We start from the raw sequence: 27,777 nt of genomic DNA, 5'->3' as shown, positions 1-27,777 counted from the left end.
TTTCCACATTTTGTTATGTTACAGCCTTATTCCAAAATGGATCAGGAAAGTATTCACAGCGCTTGACTTTTTCCACATTTTGTTATGTTACACTTATTCCAAAATGGATCAGGAAAGTATTCACAGTGCTTGGCTTTTTCCACATTTTATGTTACAGCCTTATTCCAAAATGGATCAGGAAAGTATTCACAGCGCTTGACTTTTTCACGTTTTGTTATGTTACAGCCTTATTCCAAAATGGATCAGGAAAGTATTCACAGCGCTTGACTTTTTCACATTTTGTTATGTTACAGCCTTATTCCAAAATGGATCAGGAAAGTATTCACAGCGCTTGACTTTTTCACGTTTTGTTATGTTACAGCCTTTTATTCCAAAATGGATCAGGAAAGTATTCACAGCACTTGACTTTTTCCACATTTTGTTATGTTACAGCCTTATTCCAAAATGGATGTAGAAAGTATTCACAGCGCTTGGCTTTTTCCACATTTTGTTACGTTACAGCCTTATTCCAAAATGGATCAGGAAAGTATTCACAGCGCTTGGCTTTTTCCACATTTTGTTATGTTACAGCCTTATTCCAAAATGGATGTAGAAAGTATTCACAGCGCTTGGCTTTTTCCACATTTTGTTATGTTACAGCCTTATTCCAAAATGGATCAGGAAAGTATTCACAGCGCTTGACTTTTTCCACATTTTGTTATGTTACACTTATTCCAAAATGGATCAGGAAAGTATTCACAGCGCTTGGCTTTTTCCACATTTTATGTTACAGCCTTATTCCAAAATGGATCAGGAAAGTATTCACAGCGCTTGACTTTTTCACGTTTTGTTATGTTACAGCCTTATTCCAAAATGGATCAGGAAAGTATTCACAGCGCTTGACTTTTTCACGTTTTGTTATGTTACAGCCTTATTCCAAAATGGAGGGGAAAAACTTTTTTTTTCTGCTCACAATTCTGCCCACAACACCCCATAATGACACCATGAAAAAAAGTTGTTTTGTTTTTCATTTTTGCAAATTTATTAAAAATACAAACTAAGAAATTGCATGTACATAAGCATTATGTGGCATTTAACATGCCATTTAATTTAATGTATGAATAGTAAGAACATTTTCCCATTTGCTTCTCTGCCATTGGGGAAGAGATACTACACTATAAGGATTTGGACTAATAGGCTAAGGAACAGCTTTTTCCGCAGCCCACAACCACAAACATAGACATTCAGTAACGGACTGTCAATATGTGCAATAAATAATACAATCTGTTTAAGTATCTAAAACGATCCTACCTCACTAAACATTGTGTTTAAGGAGGTCTTGTCGTCCTGTGAAACTGTTTGTTGTTTTTAAAAGCTGTTGTGTTGTTTTATGTGTATAGCTGTCTGGAAAGTGGTACCAGAATTTCATTGCAGGAATGCAATGACAATAAACATCTATTCTAACGTGTAGGAATTTACATTTATGGTATATTACTCTATTTTGTGCAATTTCTTGGAATAATTGTCTTGTAGATCTTTCTTTATTGGCTTCTTTTTGTTGGATCTTTCTTTATTGGTTTCTTTTTGTTGTTTGAAACAAATCTATTCATTCAACATTGAAAATCATGAGGTTGCAATTTCATATTTCAGCTTCAAAAGCTTAAGCAAAATAGGATTTTGAAAATGGTTGTTAATGCAAATGGTAATATATTAAATATTTTCAGATTAATTAAACATTGTTAGTCAGTGCTGTAAATAACAAAAACCTTGAAGAAATCTATGACAGTTTTCATTCTTCACCAATGAGTCAACAGTTTGTAGCTTTTGGCGAATCACTGCTGACAAAATAAATAAAAAATAATGGTTAGGTTACAGTGAAGTTACAAGCATTATGAATGTTGTTAATATGTATTCATGTCTGGGCTGCAAACTGGAAAATAGATTTGAATTATTACTCCAACACATTCAGGAGTATTGTTTTGAGTCTTCTGTGCATGTGTGTGTGTGCTTGAAAAAAAAAATAACTTGTGCTGTTTTGGACCAAACTTGATGGAATGATTAACGGTCAGCAACAGCTGAGTTTCAGTCAGGACACTAATTACGCAGCTGCTCCAACTGGGCCACCACCAGGTTTCTTACCTGCTCCTTTCAGCCATACTGGGTGGTCCAGAATAAACTCTTAGTTTGCTCCTAATCAACAGCCACCTATGGGGCACCATATTTATCCATCCACATGCTGGATGGATGCTGAAGGTTCAACCATACAGGGTCTCATCCTGTCCATAGTTTGCTTCTATACGCCCTTGGCCTTCTGTTCCAGGACTTGGCTTTCCCTGCAACTCTCAACATGGTGGAAATATCTATTGTTGCATTTTTCTGCATTCTAAAATCCAAACTACTAAAACTAAAAACTAAAAGGTCAAAGAGATAATCGGTCCACCCAGACATATAACAGGGGGCTATAAGTATCAAATATTACTTGATCATCTTAGGTTGCCCTGCTCGGTGCTTATCAGGTCACAAAGAGACATGGTCATGACCCCACACCATACACAAGTCCAATGCATGCTTTGCAGCAAAGGTGTGTTCAGCTGAGCTGGTCCAAGAGAAATCCAAAGCCATTTTATGAGGTCTGTCCAAAAAGTATCGGACCTTTTTATTTTTTGCAAAAACCATATGGATTTGAATCACGTGTGATTGCATCAGCCAAGCTTGAACCTTCGTGCGCATGCGTGAGTTTTTTCACACCTGTCGGTTGCGTCATTCGCCTGTGAGCAGGCTTTGTGTGAGCAGTGGTCCACCTCTCTCGTCGGATTTTTATTGCGAATAAATGTCTGAACGATTTGGAGCTTTGCTGCATCAAATTTTTCCATAAACTGTGAGAGACCTCCAGGTGGACACCATTCGGAAAATTAATATGGCTTTCAGCGACGATTTTATGGGGATTACACAGATTAAGGAGTGCTCCAGTCAGTTTAAAGACCGCCCACAGCGTCTGAGAGCGCGGCGCGCTTCGAGCGCCGATCGACAGGCTCAAACTCCACTCAAACAACCAGATCATTTCCAACGTGAAGACTTTGTTGATCCGGGACGTCGTCTGAAAAAGGTAGAAGGCGTGGACATCAGCACTTTTTCGGCACATTCTACTGTTACAGGAGTTTTTTTCAAGCAGAGGATTGCACCACCGTGCCGCTCATGGTGCGGGACAAAACCACCTCCATGTTGGTCTCACAGGACGGCTTTCAGGTGGCTTTCAGATGGCTTCCGGTTGCTTTTCAGTCATGTGAGTAACCGAGAAATTGTGCATGAGCTGGACATGCCCCAACATGTCCTGTGAGGTTTCATCATGGCGCTGCTTTGCGCCATGCGGCTGTGCCACGACGCACGGAATTTCTCCGCACGTCTGTCTCAATGTGCCGAAAAAGTGCTGATGTCCACGTCTTCCGCAATTCCTGTGCTAGTCAGACGACATACCGGATCAAGACAGCCTCCAGTTTAGAAATGAACGGCACATTCCACTGTTACAGGAGTTTTTGTAATGGAAAGAGGAGCGGAGGAACTCCGCGCGTTGCGGCACAGCCGCATGGCACAAAGCAACGCTGTGATGAAGCCTCACAGGACATGTTGGGGCATGTCCAGCTCATGCACAATTTCTCGGATACTCACACGACTGAAAAGCAACCGGAAGCCGTCTGAAAGCCACCTGAAAGCCGTCCTGAGAGACCACCACAGAGGTGGTTTTGTCCCGCGCCATGAGCGGCACGGTGGTGCAATCCTCCGCTTCTCTTTCCATGAAAAAAACTCCTGTAACAGTAGAATGTGCCGAAAAAGTGCTGATGTCCACGCCTTCTGCATTTTTCAGACAACGTCCCAGATCAACAAAGCCTTCACGTTGGAAATGATCTGATTGTTTCACCCTGTCGATTGGCGCTCGGAGCGAGCCACGCACTTAGACACTGTGGGCGGTCTTTAAACCGGCTGGAGCACTCCTTAATCTGTGTAATCCCCATAAAATCGTCGCTGAAAGCCATCTAAATTTTCCGAATGGTGTCCAGCTGGAGGTCTCTCACAGTTTCTGGAAAAATTTGACGCAGCAAAGCTCCAAATCGTTCAGACATTTATTCGCAATAAAAATCTGACGAGAGGGGTGGACCACTGCTCACACAAAGCCTGCTCACAGGCGAATGACGCAACCGACAGGCGTGAAAAAACTCACGCATGCGCACGAAGGTTCAAGCTTGGCTGATGCAATCACATGTGATTCAAATCCATATGGTTTTTGAAAAAAATAAAAAGGTCCGATACTTTTTGGACAGACCTCGTAGTCTCACCACCAGTGAAAACATGATGCACAAGCCTTCCAAGAGTTCTCATCTGCAGTTAATACACTCGTGGAGATGTTGAGTCACATGGATGGTCATGCCCAGTTTGAACTGAGATGAGTCTCCCATGTAAGACCAGGCACCAAAGTGGCTCTACTGTACTCTGTTCTACTCTTCTATTTTACTCTTCCTTTTGAGATATTTAGATATACCTTTGTATACTGGCATAGTTCCACCTTAGAATTGGAAAATAATATATAAGATATACCTTACTGAATTTTCATGTAGATACCTTCCTGATTGGTTGGCGGCCAAGGCGCTGACATCGGCACATGCGTCTGTCACACATTGATATGGCCCGAGCACTGCTCTCCCATTGGCCATTTAGGAGTGGGAAATCTCACTCCAAAGTAGAGGCCAGTATCCGGCCCAATTCGTAGCCGGGCCGGATGTCAGGCTATCCAGCACCAGGCGCAGCCATCAGTCCAACACAGAGCAAATGGGACACACACAGCAGAGCAAAGTAAAGCCTCAGGGCAAAGCAGCAGTAGCCTCCTTCTGTGACTCGGTCTGTGGTTGCTGTCACTCTCAACCGCGGTCCTACAATTTAAAGAGGCACAAACATAAATGGCACTCCAACGGCTGGAAGAGGAGGCCAATGCCCTGCATTACATACTGGCCAGGCAGTCCCAGACAACGCAACATGGAAATAAAGCTACAAAGGCACAACCCAAAGCGAACGGCCAAATGCCATTGGAAGCGACAAGCAGCGTGCAGCCAGCAACAACTCCCAGAGAAGTCTGTGCAACCAAACAATACAAATAAACACTTGAGAACACTTCAAAAAGCCCACAGCTGTGGCCAACAGGCCTACCTGTCCCCACAGGAACACACAAATGGAAATGCCAAAGATGTGCAGCCAATCTCCAGCAAGCAGGAGAGAGAGAGAAAGTGGTCTCTGCTCACTTTTGTGTGAGATTGGCTGGAATCAGACACCAGCTGAAAATCACCAGGGCCAATTACTCCATCCTGTTACACTTGATGACCTGAAATACCCTTTCATCAATTTGCAATACTTCTTGTGGTAGTGATTGGATATATATATATATATATATATATATATATATATATATATATATATAGGTCTTCTGTTCTGTTCTGTTATATAGCCAGAGCTACTCATATATATATGAGTAGCTCTGGCTATATAACAGAACAGAACAGAAGACCTCTTTTTGGATGTTGCCAGGTCAACTGTATCTACAGATATAGTTATATTCTCATGTCCTCCATTTATTTACATACAGTTCACTTTTAATTTCCTGAGCCAAGCACATGTTCCTTCTTTCCGTTGTTTTCACACTCCTGGTAGTCTTTGGAATAGCTAAATAGGAAACAGTTATGCCAACAAACACATTTTAAAAAGTGGGAGGGCTGCAGAAAGTAAAATAAATAAATAGAAAATAAACCTCAGTGAGGTATGTTTCACCAAAATGTACTATGCCTTGTCCTAGGTGGTGAAAAGTTTCAGATTGAAGCTTCAGGTCGGTGATATGTCGGGTATGGGGCTGACGAGTGAAGGTGTGGCCATTATCCATGTATCTGACATCAACAACCACGCCCCACAGTTTAGTCCATACAAGGTGAGCCACATCAAGCAGTATACTCACTACAATTACTTAAAATACTGATATAAATACTCAAATGCTAAATATTTCAATATTGTGGCGTTGATTGTGTCGGTGGCGTTAGAATGTGTTCTGTGTTTTGTGTGTGTTGCTTGTAGTACAGTATGACTGCAGTGGAGAACAGGAAGAACTATGAGATTGGCTGCATAAACGTGACAGACAGAGATGATCCTGGGACAGGGAACTGGGAGGCCAAATACTTCATTTCCACAGGTGACCCCAACAGGAGCTTCACTGTCAGTACAGATCCAGCAACGAACCAGGGCATTCTGACAGTGGTGAAGGTAAAGAGTGTGTGTGTGCGTGCGTGCATGTGTGTTTGTGGAATAACTGCTAATGTGTTACGTGTATGTGCAAAATAATGTATACATTTCCCAAAATTAAGGCATTCCTTTGATATGAAAACCAACACTGAGGTCCTTAAATACATGCCTTTTTTTTAAGCAGAAGAGGTTCATTTGGTTTCTTAACTTCATTAGACCTTATTTGGAACAAGCTGAACTTCAGGTATCTCTTAAATTCAGATGATCAAGACCATGGCCCTGTGGTGTCAGATTTTATCAGCTGCTGTAAATTGTCCTTTTTAAATAACATGAACAAAACTAAAGAGATGATAATTGATTCTAAGACATTTTTGTCCATATTGACATGATAACATTACACATTTGCCACACTTTACTTCAACCCCGGCAGCCTCATTTGTTGTTATAAGGCAGGATGGATCCATGCTTTTTTGCTGTTTACATTATATTGCAAAACTACCATCCACAGTTAAGACTCATCAGGCCAGACAACATTCTGTGAGTCTTCTGTTGCCTGATTTTGTTGAGTCTGTGCCCCCTGTAACTACATGGACTTTCTGACACAATTGGCTGATAAGACATTTGATGACCAGTTAATGTACTGTGTGTACAGAGTGACCCAAAAATAAACCAGAACCCATAAAAATTGTAATAAATCCTACAAAGTTCCCCAAAGTTTCAGTTATCTTGGTTTCTTTGCATAAAAGTCATGTTCTTTCAATATTGTGCTCCAAATGGTATGATTTGTAGGCGAAATAGGCCTCCAGGCAAAATGTCTTTTCCTTGGTTAACTAAGAGATATGGTAGAACAAAATTGGAACAATAACCCTGTGCAAGGATCCTGTCCTGAGTTCTTGTTTCACAAAAGTTCCTGAATTTATGGAAGCAAGTTATGTGACCCACATTTTGCATCTTTCGTCATATGAAGATGATGATGACGATAATGAGGAATATGGTTTTCTTTATATTGTTCTGTATTTATTTATGCTTTTCACTCACTAGATGGAACTAGATTATATGCCTGAACATGATAATGAATAATACATCAAAATGTGATGATTATGTGCATACATATAAATTAACATTAAATTATTTTAACGTCTTTTTATATTCACCCTGATGCTAAATTTCAAGTCCTTATTCTACCTTATTCCCTGTGATTAGTAGGGTATGAATAGGTTTAATGTAGTCAGTCAGTCAATGGGTCTTCAAAGTAACTAACTTGGTAAAAATGCTGCATATTCAGCTTTACCAATTTTGGTTCCAATAAATCCAGCAGTGAGCAGCAGTTGAGCCTCCTATTTTGGGCCATGCTGCTATCTTTTAACATGCACAATGGACAGAACAAAATAAAAACAGTCTTATCAAGTCTTCACATCAAACTTCCCCAGACTAACTCACAGAGGTCTAAGACCTGCTGCATGCAAGGAAAAAGCTTAAATGTTTCTCACCCAAACATGTGTCAGTGCAAAGTGTTGCTTCCTGTTTTAGGACCTTGTCTGACAGCTCTGTCTGCTCTGACTGTTTTGCAGCCGCTGGATTATGAAGCCCAGACTGACTACAGCCTCATTCTAACAGTGGAAAATGTCAATCCGCTGATCCACAAGGCCTACAATGTTCCAGTGAGCAGCGCTACAGTGTTGGTTACTGTTGTGAATGAGAATGAAGCTCCACGGTTTAGAGAAGACCCAATACTGATTGTGGTTCCTGAATCAGTGGCTCCTGGAACACGACTGAAAAGCAATATTGCCTACGACCCTGATGATTCTCAGTTGAGGTAAGCTGTATTTTACTCATAGACCAAGAGCTTTTTGTTGTTTAATCTAATCATAATGCTTGTGTGCCCCTCTGCTCTGCGTGTGTGGAAGGTATGAGATCAGCAGAGATCCTGAAAGGTGGCTGGACATCGACAGAGATACAGGAGAGATTACTGCCAAGAGAACATTCAACATAAGAAATCCACATGTCAGAAACAATGTCTACACAGCTGCTGTCAAGGTTACAGGTCAGTTCATACATAGTTGTCATTCACTCATAATTTTTTTTTCTAAGTAGAAATTTTATATATATATATATATAAAAAAAATCTGTCAATTTTAACTTAAAATACATGTATTGTTACCAATGCAGTTTTAACTTCTGAATTTTACACAAACAGAAAACTATTAAGGTGTAGTTGTACTACAGCACTACAGAAATTAAAACAAAAACAACTCCAATGATTATCCATCTATCCGTCTATTTTCTATACTCGCTTACTCCAATTAAGGGTCACAGTGGGCGGTCATAGTGCCCACTTTTTCACCCGTGGAGTGCTCCATGGTATTACAAAACTTCCTACACTGGATTTACGCTGGTTTTACACGACAGAGTCACAGAACAGTTATGCTACTACATGGAAACTCACTTCAGAGCTGTTGTATGTACAGTATATTCCCCTTCAGGCTCACCGCAGCACCACAAAAACGTCCCAAGCACCAAAAATATACAGCCAGATATTAAGAATGGTAACATATGGTTACGGCAGCACAGGTTTTAATGGTTAGCGTGGTTGCATCAGAGCAAGAAGGTCCACACCTGGTCCACAGAAAATCTTTATCCTAAAAGACAATTGTACAGTTGTCTTTTAGGATATAGATTTTCATTTTCTGAAATAAATGACAAACAAAAGTTGAGCCTTTTTATTGAGCCTCTGTATACATTCATTATTAGAATTTTAACATTCTATAAATGCCATATTATTCATTTGAAAGTATTTTTATTTTTGTTTGTTTATTTACTTGAGCCTCAAAATTGAATACTTGACTGCATTTTTACCCAATGGCCATATTTTGGCCACCCGTCCATGCTCAGTATAAGTCCAGTCCTATTACGCCAGGGTCTTCAAATTCACACGGAACATTCTTGGGACACAGACCTTGGACAAGTTCAAAGATGGCTAACCTTGACCTATTTTAAGAGGTCAAACAGTCACATTCTGTTTCCTATTTTTATGTTCATACGGCCAAGGGAATTTTAGCATTGTGTTATACAGTGGGGTAAAAAAGTATTTAGTCAGTCCCTGATTGTGCAAGTTCTCCTACTTAGAAAGATGAGAGAGGTCTGTAATTTTCAACATAGGTACACTTCAACTGTGTGAGACAAAATGAGAAAAAAATCCAGGAAATCACATTGTAGGATTTTTAAAGAATTTATTTGTAAATTATGGTGGAAAACAAGTATTTGGTCACCCACAGACAAGCAAGATTTCTGGCTCTCACAGACCTGTAACTTCTTCTTTAAGAAGCTTTTCTGTCCTCCGCCTGTTGTATTAATCGCATCTGTTGGAACTTGTTATCTGTATAAAAGACACCTGTCCACAGCCTCAGACAGTCAGACTCCAAACTCAACCATGGCCAAGACCAAAGAGCTGTCAAAGGATACCAGGAAGAAAATTGTAGATGTGCACCAGGCTGGGAAGAGTGAATCTACAATAGTCAAGCAGGTTGGTGTGAATAAATCAACTGTGGGAGCAAGTCTAAGAAAATGGAAGACATACATGACTATTGATAATCTCCCTCGATCTGGGACTCCACGCAAGATGTCATCCCGTGGGGTCAAAATGATCATGAGAACGGTGAAAAAAAAATCCCAGAACTACACGGCTGGGTCTTCCAGCATGACAATGATCCCAAACACAACGCTCAGGCAATGAAGGAGTGGCTCTGTAAAAAGCATTTCAAGGTCCTGGAGTGGCCAAGCCAGTCTCCAGACCTCACCCCCATAGAAAATTTGTTGACGGAGTTGAAAGTCCATGTTGCCCAACGACAGCCCCAAAACATCACTGCTCTAGAGGAGATCTGCATGGAGGAATGGGCCAAAATACCAGCTACTGTGTGTGCAAACCTGGTGAAGACTTACAGGAAACGTTTGACCTCTGTCATTGCCAACAAAGATTATGTTATAAAGTATTGAGTTGAACTTTTGTTATTGACCAAATACTTATTTTCCACCATAATTGACAAATAAATTATTTAAAAATCCTACAGTGTGATTTCCTGGATTTTTTTTTCTCATTTTGTCTCTCACAGTTGAAGTGTACCTATGAAAATTATAGACCTCGCTCATCTTTCTAAGTAGGAGAACTTGCACAGTCAGGGACTGACTAAATACTTTTTTACCCCACTGTATTTTGTCTTTTTATGATGTGTACATCTGTTTCAGCCATGTAGGATTTTTAATTTTTACAAGAATCCATGGGACAGTTCAGAATCGGTCCCCATGTAATATTAAAAGGCACAACCAAATCAGACTCTGGTGCTTTTATCTGCCTGGTAACTATATTTTAACCGAGTAACCTGACTATAAAGTCATGTGTCATCTTTCTTCCAGTCACATGTTCTTTTGACCTTGGGTGGCCTTAAAAGGTCAACTTAAGGTCTTAACTGATTAACTCAGTCTGGGCCCATATGAATTTAGCGTGATGCAAGGTAAAATCAACAGAACTGGCACAATGTCCAGGCCAGACAGACCCATGTTATAGTCAGAGGTGTCAAGTAACGAAGTACAAATACTTCGTTACTGTACTTAAGTACACTTTTTAGGTATCTATACTTTACTCCATTACTTATTTTTCTGCCTACTTCTGACTTCTACTTAATACATTTTCACACAAGTATCTGTACTTTCTATTCCTTACATTTTTAAAACAAACAGCCTCGTTACTCTTGGCTTCAGCGCCGGTGGATGTGCGCTGAGGTGTCAGCGCACATCCACCGGAAGCCCGAGGCGTCAGCGCAGTTCCACCGGCGCGGCTTCACCGAGGCCCGAGGTGCCAGCGTGGATTTATCTGACCATGGGTCCGAAGAAGGCACTGACGGCGGAGGAGGGAGACGATGGACTTTTTGTCTGAGGACATCTCTGTTGTTGAAATGCAGCAGAAATCCATTATGGAGCTGGTGGAAGAAGTGAAGGCTCTCCGGATCCAGAATGCCGAGAAAGACCGGCGTCTGGTGCACCTGGAGAACCGTGTTGCGGAGTTGGAACAGTACACAAGGATGAATGACGTTATTATTACAGGAATTCATATTAAACCTCGATCCTACGCACGGGCGGTTTCAGAAGACAGCGGAGGGGAGGCCAGTGAGCAGGAGGCCAGCTCAGTGGAACAAGAAGTGGCTGACTTCCTGCAATCTAAAGGTATTCAAATGGACTGTAATAACATTGAAGCGTGCCACCCCCTGCCCAGGAGACAGGATGGAGACAAGCGAGCAGTTATAATGAGGTTTGTCAACAGAAAACATAAAATGGCATTGTTAAAACAGGGACGGAAACTCAAAGGAACAAACGTATTCATCAATGAACATCTGCCCAAAAGAAACGCAGACATTGCCAGGAAAGCTCGTTTCTTAAAAAAGCAGGGAAAAATTCAACAGACATGGACATCCAACTGCAAAACATTCATCAAACTGAACGGAACACCAGAACAAGCGAAGGTTATGGTAATCAGGAACATCGAGGATCTGGACAAATACGATCAATAAGGTATGAGGACACAAACACATCACAACACCATGACACAGACCAGAGGAACCTATTCATCAACTACATCATCTACATCTGGAGACAAGAAGGATATAACTCACAGGATTGATGATCATGGAAAACTAGAACTGAGAACATTTAAATACACAGACCACAACGTACTGGACTTGGAGCACGATATAGACCCGGACAATAATTTCTTCTCAGATATTAATGACAGTTGTTGCTATTATACCGATGAACAGTTTAATCGGCTCATTAAAACGGATAACAAATTATCAATAATCCATTTCAACAGCAGAAGTCTGTATGTAAACTTTAACATTAAAGAATATTTAAGTCAATTTAAAAAAAAAAATTAACATAATTGCTATATCAGAAACATGGATCAATGAAGATAAAGGAATGGATTTTGAACCAATCGAAGCAGTGGTTCGCAGATTGAAGCAATGCTTCGACCTATTGTTTCGTTTATTCTTTCTTTCTTTCGCTTAATTTTCCCCGCTAAAACCCTAAAGAGCATACTTCTGTGAGTATTATTTACCTTTTCTATGTTAAACCGACCTGTTATGGTCTTCTGAAACAGTTGATAGATGTATTTTATAACTTAAAAACGGGAGCGACGCTAACGCGTTAGCATGTCTATGGCATTTTCAATGTTAAAAGTTAGCATTAAGCTGTTGCAGCTCTCATCATGTTCGGGTGCATTTGTTTTTAAATTGTAATATTTCTTAAATTTATTTTTGTTTATATATTAATAATCTAATGATAATTATATACAATTTCAGAGAAAGAGACAAAAAGAACCTGAATAGAAACACAACAGAAAATAAAATATAAAGCAACCAACAATGAACATACATACATACATACAGAAATAAATAAGTGTTTCCTGTCTTATTTAAGTTTAATGACAGTTTGTTTCGGTCAAACCATATTGTCAATGTGTTAATTTCTTCAGTGATTTCCTCCAGAACTATCTGCCAAACTAGAAAACTGCTGCATCCTAGTAAGAGCAGAATACTACTGAAATGAATCTGAATAAGTTGTTTTTTTCTCACTAAATGGATGCAGCACTCACTGCAGTTTATTGTCTGGAATAGTCCCAGATTGCATTTCAGAGCTTCTAGAATTGAAACATTTTCGTGCAGGTGGTGTTGGGGAGTAATTTTGGGTTTTGGGTCTTGGGCCACATGTAGAACGAATCAGTTTTTAAATTAAGCTTTCAATTCATATAGTGGCATCTACCTTTTTTTTTTTTAAGGTTACTTTATACTTTTATACTTTAAGTAGGTTTTGGAGCACATACTTTTTCACTTTTACTTGAGTAAAGAGGTCAAGTTGATACTTCAACTTTTACCAGAGTGTTTTTAAACTGCAGTATCTATACTTCTACTTAAGTAACAATTGTGTGTACTTTTGACACCACTGGTTATAGTGTCATTGAATGACAAAGAACTAATTTGCATGAATCAGTGTCAAACATGTAAGGTGCAGATGTTGCACTCTCAGTGCCCTTTATTGTCACTCTTGTGTATTTTACTCAGTATATATTCTATTTGTTCTCATTTACTCATGTAGATGCCGGTGGTGTGTCAGCCTCTGCCACAGTGGCCATCACGTTGACGGAGATCAATGACTTCCCTCCTCAGCTCTTCCCTCTGAGTGGTTCTGTGTGCAAGGAAGCATCCCAGATAAGTTCTGGTGTGGTTTTGATGGCAGTGGATGAAGACCTTCCTCCGCATGCAGCTCCCTTCACTTTCAAACTGCAGAATGAGTTGTCAATGAACTGGACTATTGTTCAAATCAACGGTAAGACAAGAGCTTCAGAACGAAGTCAGCATGAAGGCTCAGGATGCCCCTGTGACCCCACAATGTGCTCATTTCCTCCTGTTCTTTTTGTTTGCTCCTTCTCAGGTACTCACGCTGTGCTTCAGCTGCTTGTGGAGCTGGAGACAGGAGAGTATGCGGTCACCGTGTTGGTATCAGACTCGGGCAGCCCAGCTCTTGGTGCCTATGCTCAGGTTAATGTGACAGTGTGTCTCTGTGACTCCTTTGGAGACTGCAAGTCCGAGGCGGTGGCCGTCTTTGGCTCTAATGTGGGAATCAGCCTCATCGCTCTGATCATCATCATGGCCAGCATTGCTCTTCTACTCTGTAAGTGGCAACTTGAACTCATCTCTCATAAAAGATGCTTTCCATCAAAATCTAAAAAACAACAACAACAACAAAATAAGAAAAAGAAAAATTGTTTAAATTCATGTGGCTCATCCATTTTCTAAGTGGAGGATTCCCCTTTATGAGATATTCGGAAATTTAAAAGGGTCATATTACGCATCTGCAAGAGTGAAAGGAAATGTTTACAAGGTGGTAGTGAGACCAGCTCTGTAGGCTTAGAGACAACTGTGCTAACAACAAAAACCAGGAGGAGGAGCTGGAGGTGGAGGTGGCAGAGAGGAAGATGCTGCTATTATCTGTGGGAGTAAGGAGGACAGGATTAGGAATTAACATATCAGAGGGACAGTGCAGGTAGCATGGTTTGGAGGCTTAGAGTGTAGACTGAGATGGTTTGGGCATCTACAGTGGGGGGACCCAGGGTATATAGGGAGAAGGATGCCGAGGATAGAGTCACCAGGTAAGAGGAGAAGCGGGAGGCCAAAGAGGAGATTTATGGATGTACTGAAGGAGGACATGCAGGTGGTTGGTGTGACAGAGGAAGATACAACAGATCATCCACTTCCATCTCATCCAGTCCTCTACAGGGCAAAAGAAGAAGTAGATTAGACATCTTTTCAACAAGGTCATATGTGTCACAGGGTCTGATTTCAAAACGATCTGCATGCACGAAAACATATATGCTTTTTTTCCCCCACATATCATGTACATGCACATCTTTTCCAGAGTAAGTTGACTCTGATGTGGTAAAGTGTAAATGAAAAATAAAGGACTAGCATGTTGCCCGTGGGGCTCCATGGGCTTAGATTGGGTAGTGTTTATAAAATAGGTAGCTGACATTTTTCAAGGGTGGTAATAAATTATGTTTATTATGGTAATTATGCTTCTATAATGAGTTGGAATGGAGTGTGAGTCCGGAATGTTTTTAGACCTTAGACCTTAACAGTTTTTAGAGGAAGAACTCAACCCTTTTATTGCCTGTTAATTACATATTTTTTATGTTAATTTATTGTCTTAATGTATTTATAAATTGTTTAGGTTCTTGTTATCATTTACACACTATTATTATTAACATTATTATTATCAGTATTATTATTATTATTATTATTTTATTGTTACTTCTATTTTGTCATTTAATTTTTAAATGGTTCACAATGGAAATAAGTGTTTTCACTTTCTTCTGTCATCTATGTATTTTTAATGTATTTACAATTATATTATGTACTTACATTGAACTTACTGAATAAATCATGCACGCACACATACATACATACATGTACACGGACTCCACTTCACTTTTAATATATAGATAACTTACTGCCCCCTGCTGGAATGGCATGTGAGTCCAGTATGTAATTATCAACATCCATTTTTCAGTGTTGTTAGCTAATATCCGTAGTTTCTCCAAAAATACCTCAGTTGGAAGCCTTAAGGACATGTTGCTGCTGTTAAACAATTTCTCAGATACTCACTCAACTGAAAGCCACCAAAAGCCGCCTGGATTTTACAAATGGTTATCAACATGGAGGTGTTTTTCCTGTGGCGGGCGTGCCACGCCGGCTGCGAGCCGATGCGCCAATCCGTCCGCACGTCTTTCATTAAAAAAATCTCCTTTAACAGTGGAATGTCAGGATAAACTGCTGATTCTGACTTCTTCTGAAAGTTCTCTGTTCTCTCACGATGTCCTGGGTCAACAGAGGCTTAAATTTGGAGGTTTTCAGCTTGAAACAGGATGATGACGTCGCCTCGGAGCGCTGCATGATGTCCCGCTCCGTGGGAAGTCCTTACAGCGATAGAAACAATCCAAAATCTCTCATCAGCTGTTAAAATTTTCACTGAGAACCAGCTTAATTTCTCGAATGGTATCCACTCGGATGTGCCTCACAGTTTTGAAAAAATTTTGATGAAGCACAGCGCCAGTCTCTCAGCAACTTCTCAGACAATGAAAATCTAATGAGGGGGCTGGACCACTCCTCCCACAAGGCGTGCTCACAGGCGAATGACATTACCGACAGGCGTGGAAAAACATGCATGTGCATGAAGGTTCAAGCTTGGCTGATGTAAAAACATATGAATCAAATCCATATAGTTTTTTTAAAAAATAAAATGGTCAGTTTCTTTTCTAATAGACCTCGTATGTCTAAAGCCGAGCTCCCGTCTTTATATTTTGCCACTCGACTCACAAGTGATACATGGGTTCGTACCTGAGTCGGATAATAAGTAGCCGTGTAACCTGGCATTGTATGGTTATATTTTTGTGTTTGTAATAAAGGCGAGCATTGTGGAAAACCCGAACCTGAGCAGCAGTGCACTTCCTGGCTAATTGTCCTAGCCTCTGATGCTCTCAAAAACCCGCCGACTCTGGAAATACAGATCCAGACCATCACAATTGGCGCCCGAACAACTTTTCCTTGGACCATCTTGCAAAACCGGAGCCTACGAGCCGTTATCAGAACTCAAAAAGTGGATAAGTACTGTGGAGTGGGTAGCAGCCCGAGCTGGTTAGCCGCGTGTGTTGGCAACATCAAAGGTCCAAACGGACTCGTTTGAACAAGTGTGGATTCACGTCCTGCTTTCTTGCTCCGCAGTTACCGGCTTTAGATAAACCACGATGCCGTGAGGATTCTTGAAACTGAACTGAAATGTGGTGAAGAAACAGCAAAAAAAAAAAAAAAAGGGGATGTTTTAAAGACCTCAAACTGAGTTGTTGAGTAATAGCCATGGCTAAGTACCCTGAGTACTTCGACTTTGAAGATCCCCACGATGACATTGACTTCGCAGCTCTCCCAAGACTGTCTGCTCACACTAATGAAAATGTGGACCTTGCACGCAAAGTACTGAACTTACAGGCCACAGTTGACATGCTTCAGCAATGCCTACATGAATCCCTTAATCTACAAGGAAAAATTCTGGAACATTGGGATAGAGATCAATCAATCAATCAATCAACTTTTTTCTTATATAGCGCCAAATCACAACAAACAGTTGCCCCAAGGCGCTAGATGACAAGTTAGCCGCTGCATGCTCCTCTGCCAACCACATCCCAGCGGCTACCTCGACCCCCTTTGTGCCTGCTCCTCTTTCCAGGAGAACTGCATATTCCAATGTGGCAACGCCATCACATGCTAAAGCTGCGGAGGATACGGAACATCACCAATCATATTCTCTTGAGCTTGCAAACACTACAAGGGTTCTAGCAGCTGCATTACACCAAGCGAAGCTGGAGCCTCCTGTGTTTCCTGGCACTGGTGTAATCCACCCAGAAGACTGGCTACAATCTGTTAGTACTTACAGGTCTTCCTTTGAACTGTCAGATGCTCAAATCCTCAGGGAGCTGCCACGCTTTCTGTCTGGTGAAGCAAAGAAATGGTTCAGTGTGCTTAATAACAATGTTGCCAGTTGGAGCGATTTTTGTGTGCTATTTAGGACAGTCTTCCTCCCCTCTGATAACCAAGAGCGTGTATTGAGAGGCATTCTTGACTGCTTCCAGGGTCCTGAGGAGCCCCTACCCACATTTGTAGCCCACATGTTTGGTGAATTCAAAAAACTGAGGAATCTCCCATCTGAGATGGAGCTGATCTGTAAGCACGCCCAGGAGAAATACAGAGTCGCTCTTTTTAGCACACCTGTCGATTCAGTCACTGACTTAATGCTAAGAGCACATAATCTCCATTCTGTCCTTGGCCCCAGTATCATGCATACTCCCCGCTTTCAAGCACAACGTAAAAATGAGGGTGGCACTCACTGCTTCAAATGTTTTACATCCCGCACCTGCCCTAACTGCTCTATCACTCAGAGGGGCGCCCCGAGTCCTCCCGAGTCCATGCCTGAACTCCAACAAACTGAGCCTCAGGGTCTAAACTTCAACACTGATGGTACAAACGAGGCTGGGGGTGGCCCAGCATCAGTACCGAGGCCCCCTGGTAGGAAGCAGGGAAACTTCAAAGGGGTGAGGTGATTTCACAGAGGCAACCCTCCCCCCAGACAATAACCCCGCCTCCCCCACCCTCTCCTGTCCCAGATGAGCAACCTCTGCTCAATCACGTTGAGGAGGTAGCTTCACTGTCTTCATGGAACACCCCATTTAAAGTCAAAGTGAACTTTAAAGGTGCAGCACTGGACGCCACACTTGACACAGGAGCATCACTTTCAGCCGTAAGGGCGGACTTGATTTCAGGGAACAACCAGGATCAACCTGTTACTACAACCTGGTCAGGTTTGCCCCTTCTCCTTGCAAATAACACATACTGTAACCCACTAGGAGTTAGCTGGCTTACCATTGGATTTATGGGCAAGCGTGTCTACCAGAGATTCATTGTAATCGCTGAGCTCTCCTCCCCTATTGTTCTGGGAATGGACTTTATGATACGTACCTCCCTGTCCATACATGTGCCTACCAGAACAGTAACGATGGATGAGAACCAACCCTTCCCTGATGACCTTGAGGATGACAGGTCAGACGCCTGTGACTTTAAGGTGGAACTATGATGTTTCACCATCGGCTCTGAGTGACAAAGTAGAGGATGCTTGTTTAGTAGGGGTGGAAAAAGCTGAACTGTTAAGATTGCTCGAGAGCAACAGTAGTCTGTTTGATGGTCACTTGGGCCGCACGTCATTAGCTGAACATGTAATTGACACTGGGGAAGCAAAACCTGTCAATCTCCCTCCCTACCGCACTTCACCCGCAAAAAAAAATCATTGAGGAGGAGGTTCAAAAAATGTTAAAGGAGGGCATCATTGAGCCAGCATCAGGACCATGGTCAGCTCCTGTGGTCATCGTGAATAAACCGCCACGAGATCCAAGATTTTGTGTAGACTTTTGGGGTCTCAATCAGCTGACTGTGAAAGACTCATATCCACTCCCACGTGTGGATGAATCACTAGACTTTCTATCCCGGGGAAAGTACATTTCCCCCTTAAATCTTGCTCGAGATTATTGGCAAGTGGCCGTTGCTGAGGAGTCAAGACCAAAGACAGCTTTTGTCACACACTGTGGACTGTTCCAGTTCAAAGTCCTCCCCTTTGGCCTCTGCAATGCACCAGCAACCTTTCAGAGGCTCATGAACACTGTCCTGGCTGGTCTCATTTACAAATCCTGTGCAGTTTACCTGGATGACATAGTTGTTGCCTCTCCAACGTTTGAACAACACCTAGCAGATCTGGAGGAAGTCTTGGTGAGATTAAAATCAGCTGGCCTGTCCCTAAAACCGAGTAAATGCCAGTTCTGCCTCAGTGAGCTCACCTTCCTCGGTTATCGTGTCACCCCATCTGGTATTTACCCTGACCCTGACAAAGTCAAAGCCGTAAGGGACTTTAAAGCGCCAACCTCTGCAAAGCAAGTACGACAGTTCCTTGGCCTGTCAGTCTATTATAGGCACTTCGTGAAGGACTACGTCCGTCATGCAGAACCACTTTTTGCATACAAAAAAGGGGGCGCCTTTCAACTGGAACAGCGCATGTCAAGCAGCCTTGGATCTGCTGAAAAACTGCATCACCTCCACACCAGTGTTAACAACTTTGAACATCCCTTCTTCATTCACACAGATGCGAGTGATGCTGGACTGGGTGCTGCACTAATGCAAAAAGATGATGAGGGGAAAGATGTTTCTGTGGCGTTTGCTAGCCGTGCGCTACACAAGTCAGAAAAACCATACTCCACTCCAGAAAAGGAGTGCTTAGCTGTTATTTGGGCCCTAGAGCACTTCAGGCCATACATTGAAAGTCTACACGTCACCATCTACTCAGACCATAGCAGCCTGAGATGGCTAATGGCTCGCCCAAACCCCTCTGGCAGGCTTGCCAGATGGTCCCTTCACCTCCAGGACTTTGATTTTAGCATAGTTCACAAGCCTGGTGAGCGTAACAAAGTCCCTGATGCACTCTCACGCAACCCTCTCCCAGCAACAGGTGCTCCGATGGACCTCCTACCTACTCATGCTGTCATTGGCAGCCTTGATCTTCGTACTCTGCCCTTGGTAGTATTGGCGGACCACTCACAGGTACGACAGATGCAACTGGAGGACCCTGTAACTGGAAAATTGCTCAATGAAGTGGAAGAAGGCAGCCAAAGTGAGGACAACGGCGATCTCTCCCAGTATGCTGCTCTGGATGGACTGCTTTACTTTCATGACTTAAAAACTAAATGTGGTCTGCATCCACTCAAGCAAATGAAGGTGTACGCCCCCACTGCCATCCGAGGTAGTCTGCTGAGGTATTACCTTGACCACCCAACAGCAGGGCACCTGATTGTCTCAAGAACACTGGCTCGCCTGAGACTCAGGTTCTTTTGGCCAAACATGGCCTCTGATGTCAAAAGGTATGTGGTGTCTTGTTCAGTGTGCCAGATCACTGAGCCAAGCCAAAGAAAGCCAGCTGGCCTCATGGTACCGATCCAACCGCAAAGACCATGGGAGTACACTGGCATGGACTATGTTGGCCCTCTGCCTCGCACTGCAAGCGGTAATGCCTACATCATTGTGTTTGTGGATTACTTCTCGAAATGGATCAAAGTGAGTGCAGTAAGAGAAGCTACAGCACAAGTAGCAGCTAACAAGTTCATCAGTGATGTTTTTGCCAGACATGGGGCCCCCTCGTTCCTCATCTCTGACAGGGGAGCACCATTCGTTGGTGAACTCTTTGAGCATGTCGTTTCTACGCTTGGTACCGAGCACAGGCTCACGACAGCTTACCATCCACAAACAAACGCCACTGAATGAGTGAACAGAACTCTCAAAACAGCCATTCGTGCGTATGTGGGAGCCAAACATACTACCTGGGACAAGTACATTCCCCAGATCTGTTTTGCTCTACGCACTGCACATCATGAAAGCACTGGTCTAAGTCCATCTATCATGCTGTATGGTCGAGAGTTGGACACGCCCCTTGACCTGGTTGTTCAACCCTCCTGTGATGGTGTTGATGATCTTGGAGTCCCTTATCCTGAAGGCCTGCGGACCTCGCTTCAGGAAGCACATGATCATGCTCGAGCTGTGCTGACTGAGAGCCACGAACGGAGAAACGCTATTACGATCTGAAACGCCGCTGTGCCTCCTATAACATCGGTGATCTCGTCAGAGCTAAATCCCACCACAAATCTGATGCAATGAGCAACTTCACTGCAAAGTTAGCCCCACTCTACGCTGGCCCCTACCGCATCTCCCAGAAGTTGTCAGACGTGAACTACAGACTTGCCAGAATCGACACCGGAGCAGATGCAGGAGTTTTTCATGTGGTGAACCTGCTACCATTTCACACATGGCACACAGCCTCTCCCCAACGGACAAGTCATGTGCCTGCTGTTTGCCGGAGCCCTGAGTCCGCGACCAACAACCTGCCTCCTGACCCGGATTTACCAGAACCGAGCAGTTCGAACATTGAAGTCTCTTCAACTTCCGCCGTCCCCATGTCTCTCAATGACAATGTATCTGTCTGTAACACTGACTCTGAACAGACCGACTCTACACTGATTCCTGTGACCGAGACTGCCACAGCGACTCATAGCTCTCTAACCGGCGACTTCTTATTGTCTGACTTGGTTGCTGCGCCTACTGAACGCTATGACGTGAGACCAAGACGTGTCCGCCGAGTAACCTCGGGATGGTCAGACACCAGGTGGACTAACGCTTTCCACACCGACCGACTTGACTTGAAGTAATGCTTTTGGGGTTCTTTAGCATATGTTCGCGTGTTATGCGTCCACAATAATATCACTGATTTTGTTTTTACGACATACTAGGGAGTTAGTGGATGTTGTTTTGTTTTGAGCCCACTGCCTGATTTGTGTTAAGGATTTGTTTTGTTGGAGTTTTGCATGTTAAAAAAAAAAAAAAGAAAAAAAAAAGGGGTGGGTTAATTCACTTTGGTCGCCTGTATTGAACCTGTTTATTTACATCTTTTTTCCACTTAATGGACTTACACGGTATTCAGTGCTGACATGTATGTCAGGCACTGTGGTGCCCCACTGAGTACACCCGTTTGGTTCGGACACCTTAAGTGCTTTACCATGTATGGTAGTATTTTAAGTATGGACTGTCTCAGAGCGGACGGCTGAGGTCAGCCTTTGTCTCACCAGAGGGGGAATATGTAACAGTCAAGGTCGTGTGATGTACCTTTAAGAGAGACTGTGCCATGCCACCAGAGGGCGCAACAGTTATTACTATTAGTCAGTCTATGTGGTGCTCTCGTTATGGACGTATGTCTAAAGCCGAGCTCCCGTCTTTATATTTTGCCACTCGACTCACAAGTGATGCATGGGTTCGTACCTGAGTCGGATAATAAGTAGCTGTGTAACCTGGCATTGTATGGTTATATTTTTGTGTTTGTAATAAAGGCGAGCATTGTGGAAAACCCGAACCTGAGCAGCTGTGCACTTCCTGGCTAATTGTCCTAGCCTCTGATGCTCTCAAAAACCTGCCGACTCTGGAAATACGGATCCGGACCATCACACTATCAACGTTCTGTTTTTGGCGGCATTCATCCTTGACCCAAAGTACATAAGCATACCAAACGGCAAATGTCAGCTCTCCGCCGTTTCCCCAAGATTGAAGCAATACACACCAGCACCGCCGTTCGGCATAAGCAGACTACGCAGCCTGCGTGGGGCACCAACCATGCTGCACTAGTTTGCAGGGCCTCCAATTGACTGAAAAATGTGTTGAAATTATTACATTGTTACATTTCAAAATCAATATGAATTATTTATGAATAGGCCCATCGTTTTTGTCTTTAAACATTGTGTAGGCCCCTACCCCATTACTTAATTGGGGCCAATTAACAGTTTTTTTTGTCTAATATAAAGCCCCCATCCACCCCCGCCCCGATTCCCTGAAATGGTACAGCCCTGTTTGCGTCTTTCTCTGTTCGCTGTGTCGCCTAACCAGGGTTGCCAGATGTGATGATTTCCAGTCCAATAAATGCTCAAAAATGCAAGGAGGCACTAAATCCTGCGCAATTTGAAATGATTTTTAAAATGTGTGTGGCAATTCTATACAAAAAACTCGTCCAGGACCAGTGTCATATTTTTACCCTAAACAAACCAATTGGATGGGAAAACACCCAATCTGGCAACCCTGCGCCTAACTGAAGTAGCGCTAGCCCACATTCGATTCTGACGCGAGATGACAAGTTGCCACTATGCCACAATTAAACAATGAAGCGACAGCAGGAGTCTGGAGCTGAAAAACGGAGGAAAAAGAAACAAAAAGATGATGACCCTGCATCCATTGCTGGTAAGTACATGTTAAAGGTTTAAATTGTTTTGATTACTTAATGTTCAGTGGTGCTAGGTTGCGTTGGCTTTGCTGATTTGATGTAGCTTTAAACCAGTGGCGGCTGGCCCATAGGGGGCGCTAGGGCGCTGCCCTCCTTGGTTTTGGAGGGGAAAAGTCATAATATATATATATATATATTTAAAAAGTATTATCAGTGTGAGTTTTACTTAATAGTATGTGCCTACATGTAATATGAATGATTAAAACAACACTTCCACCAACTGACTCTCATTCAACAGTGCATTTCCACCGACAGGAGCAGAAAACGTACGTTCCTCGTCTTGGGCGCCATTCAAAGCGCCCTTGAAGTGCAGCGAAATAACCAATTGTATGTAGTTACCAGGGAAAATTAATAAATATTTGGCAAATCAACATTGCCAAAATTAATGGCTTTGGGGCGCCGGAATTTTAGCCCTTGCTACAAAAATGCGGGAACGTTAGATTACAGTCAGAGATATACATGACGCTGCAGCTGCTGCTGTCAGTCAGGAAGAGACGATGGTGACGACGACGTTTGGGTTATATATACTCAACAAAAATATAAACGCAACACTTTTGGTTTTGCTCCCATTTTGTATGAGATGAACTCAAAGATCTAAAACTTTTTCCATATACACAATATCATCATTTCCCTCAAATATTGTTCACAAACCAGTCTAAATCTGTGATAGTGAGCACTTCTCCTTTGCTGAGATAATCCATCCCACCTCACAGGTGTGCCATATCAAGATGCTGATTAGACACCATGATTAGTGCACAGGTGTGCCTTAGACTGCCCACAATATATATATATATATATATATATATATATATATATATATATATATATATATATATATATATATATATATATAATCAATGACACCAAAGTTTCGCGGGGATCCTTTTGGAGGCGCATGGAGGTGCGCACATCAGATCTTTCTCGTGGTTTAATGACAGTTGCACATCCCGGTTGGAGGAGAGACGTTTGTCTGACTCGTTATAAACCGTGTCAGGCTTCATTCACACTGTCAGCGCGCACACGTCACGGAGGCTGCTGATCTACGCGGGTGGAAAGGAGCGCATCCACCTCTGCCAGCTGCGGACTGACTCCTCTGGATCCACTTCAGCTCAGGTGAGCTGCCGAGCTGCTCGGATTTATTCCCCAATGTTGCTCCTGGTGTGGAAACGAGGATGAAAATTTAAGATAAAACGAATGAGTGATTTTTTTTTTTTTTTTTTTTTTAGGGGGTCAAAGCTGTGATCTTTATTGGGACAGCAGACTAGTTATAATGGTGATAGGGGAGGCCGGGGCTGTTTGTAACAGCGTTCAAAGCTGCAGGGTATTTTGATTTCACTTTACACGTTATGAGGATCAGTTCACAGAAGTGAAATATTCTTTGGAGTATTCCACACTCTAAAACAAATTATTTGCTCAGTTTAAAAATAAAACAAAACAAAACCCTAAAATAGCAATTTGCATGTTTTTTTAAAGAACCCTAACCCTAACCCTGCCACTGAGTACACACAAGACACATAGTAAGACAAACCCAGGTTTAGCAACGCATTTAAGTGGTTTTGTATACTTAATTTGTTTTGTCCTCTACACTGTTAATTAATTTTAACCAATTTAATTTAAAGGTTTTGGTGTTATTAGTTAGTCAAATTATTTAAGTTTTTCTAGCTTCTTTAGTTTGCCTCCATAGTAAGTAATGTTCATGCAAAATATTACCTTAATTTTCTCTCGCTCTCTCTCTCTCTCACACTCTCACTCTCACAGACACTCTCTCTCTCTCTCACTCACTCACACACACATTCTCTCTCTCTCTCTCTCTGAAGGTGGTGTGAACATTGTAATATGTACATAATGTTCTTTTGTCAATTGAAGAATTTTTCCACGTTTTTAAAGAGTGTAAATTTGGTGATATTTTCTGTTTTGTTAAGGTCGGTGTCATTGTGAACCCCAGGATCTGTTTGTCTGAAGATAATGGCAGTTCAGTACAGTTTGGTGTACTATGTGTGTAATTGGTGTCAAATGGTGAAATGTTCTTTGCTCAAGAACTTGAGTGTTGTATTTGATACTGTTCCTTTCCAAAGTAGAAATGGGGCCTAATATAGCTGTAAATGGTTAACTTGATCTGTAAAACTGCTGATTTTGGGAAGGACATGAAATGATTATTGTGGAATTGTAGTAATTTTCCAACTGTTCACTTGAATGCCTGTACTGGACAAGGCAAGGGAATCTATTGGCACAGCAGCCCCACCAAGACTGTTTTTCACCAGCTGCCACTGCTTTAAACGCTAAACTAATCTGGATATTACAAGACATGTGGCACGTTTGCAAATAGTTGGTCAGTGTAGTTTGAAGATTTTGAGTGTGTTGTGTGGGCCGCCGAAGAGGAGGTACTGCTGGCTCACCACCACCGGATGGCGCCCTGCTTGGAGTGCGGGCTTCAAGCACAAGAGGGCGCCAGAACCACTGGGAGTGACAGCCGTCAATCATCCTCAACACCAGCTGTCACTCATCATCTCATCATCACCATCACCATAAAAGCCGGGCGGCGACTCCACCTCCTCGCCGAGAAATCTCTTACGATACAAGGTAATCTCTCTGCTGACTTATACGTCGAATAATAATCTGATCTGTTTTGCAGCTGTTTTTTCCTGGTGGTATTCCTTGACTGGATTTTCGGAGCTGCACGTGTGTATGATTGGAGGTGGAGGCTCTCCCTCCACAAGAATCAGTAATCAAGGTTGCTGGGTGTGAGGATTCACACTCACTACCTTCTGTTTTTTCTGCCAGCAGTACCAGGGCCGACAACGGAGGACAGAGACCACCTGGGGACTCGGGGCTTGGCGGCTTCGGTGTTCTTCAGGCCGTTGGTGGTAGAAGCGGTGTGGGTCCCGGCTCTTCGTTCATCTGAGGTCTCCTATCTTCGAGCCTGCCCGCAATCCTCTTGTGTGTGATTGGCAGTACCTTTGTTTATTTTACGTTGTGTTCTTGTGCAACATTAAATTGTTACTCCTTCCCTTATCCATTGTCCGTTCATTAGCGCCCCCTGTTGTGGGTCCGTGTTACGACACCTTCCCAACAGAGTGCCTTATAAGTCAACAAAGTCCTAGTTAGCCGTCAGTGCACTACTTAGGTCCAAATATATTCTGCCTGACAACATGATCAGATAGCAACTATAAATTTGACAGGCTGATAAATATACCAAGAATAGTGAGAATAATTTCAGAACTTTTATTTAAGGCATATGTATGTAAATTACGTATCCACTGCTTAAAATAGGCATGCATGCTTGCGTGCAGTCAGCAGAATGCTGGAAAAGAAATGCAGTTTAGTTGGTGGGGGTACTGTAGACTGCTCCATTCCCCCTTAGGGTAAGGAAAGGGTGACACCTGCTGGTAAACTTTAGCATTTGTTGTGGTTGTGTATGGTTTCACAATGCCACACTGTTTTGCTTGATGTGTAGTATTGAGCATTTTAATATTTAGGTATTTTTCTATGTGTCCATAATTTAATATAATGTAATGGTTTCATGTAGTTTTCCTATCATTATGGAATATACCGGATACTAGATAACATAATATAATGAAGTGTTTTACGGGGGGGGGGGTCCTCTTGTATTGGGGGGCCTCCAAAACCTTAGCAGTGGCCCTGATGCACACGCTGCATACATGCACACAGAGGCCACTTGGCTTTTAATATAGAGGTGGAATCTACAACCCAATTCCAATGAAGTTGGGACGTTGTGTAAAATGTAAATAAAAACAGAATACAATGATCTGCAAATCCTCTTTAACCTATATTCAATTGACTACACCACAAGGACAAGATATTTAAAGTTCAAACTGATAAAGTTTATTGTTTTTGTGCAAATATTTGCTCATTTTGAAATGGATGCCTGCGACACATTTCAAAAAAGGGACAGTGGTATGTTTAGAAGATGGATGGATGTTGTTGAGTTGTTGTGAGAAAATGGCTTTAGAGCGCTACACACAGGTTTTATATGGAAATGACTCCATAGGGATGTGTCTGCATCCATCGCTACAGATGGGAGCGGAACACAGGCTCATACACATGCATATAATTTCATAAGGATTAAGATTCATAAAGGACAATCATGTGTACACGTGGCCTTATAATTGCCAAAAAGAAGGAGAATGCACATTTTTACTTTTTTGTGAACATACCATTTTAATCATGATTCTTCCTAGTTTTACAAGTGAGGCCACAGGTGTCATAAAATTGATCTTAAAGTTTGTGGTCAGAATTATCTCATAGACACTGACATACACCAGTCAGACATAACATTGTGACCACTGACAGGTGAAGTGAATAACATCTCGTTACACTGGAACCAGTCAGTGGGCGGGATTTATTAGGCAGCAACTTAACATTGGGGATACCTAAAAATTTAAGTGTCTTTGACAAGGGTCAAATTGTGATGGCTCGGTGACTGGGGGATTGTATCTTCAAAACTCCAGCTCTTGGTGGATGTTCCCAATCTATAGTGGTCACTACCTACTAAAAATG

The 27,777-nt window shown here is 42.4% G+C and overlaps 1 protein-coding gene across 1 annotated transcript in view; it reads left to right on the top strand.

Moving 5' to 3' along the window:
- The window catches only part of cdh15 (cadherin 15, type 1, M-cadherin (myotubule)), a 51,061-nt gene that overhangs the window by 20,063 nt on the left and 3,221 nt on the right, over positions 1-27,777 (top strand). The window contains exons 5-10 of the mRNA XM_034192161.1: positions 5,816-5,944; positions 6,088-6,273; positions 7,824-8,068; positions 8,160-8,296; positions 13,396-13,626; positions 13,732-13,971. Coding sequence (XP_034048052.1) covers positions 5,816-5,944; positions 6,088-6,273; positions 7,824-8,068; positions 8,160-8,296; positions 13,396-13,626; positions 13,732-13,971 — 1,168 coding nt within the window. The remainder of the gene's footprint in view (positions 1-5,815; positions 5,945-6,087; positions 6,274-7,823; positions 8,069-8,159; positions 8,297-13,395; positions 13,627-13,731; positions 13,972-27,777) is intronic.

The sequence above is a fragment of the Thalassophryne amazonica genome, chromosome 2 (genome assembly GCF_902500255.1).
Source record: "Thalassophryne amazonica chromosome 2, fThaAma1.1, whole genome shotgun sequence".
Lineage (NCBI taxonomy): Eukaryota > Metazoa > Chordata > Actinopteri > Batrachoidiformes > Batrachoididae > Thalassophryne > Thalassophryne amazonica.
This window is presented reverse-complemented; position numbering and strand designations above follow the sequence as displayed.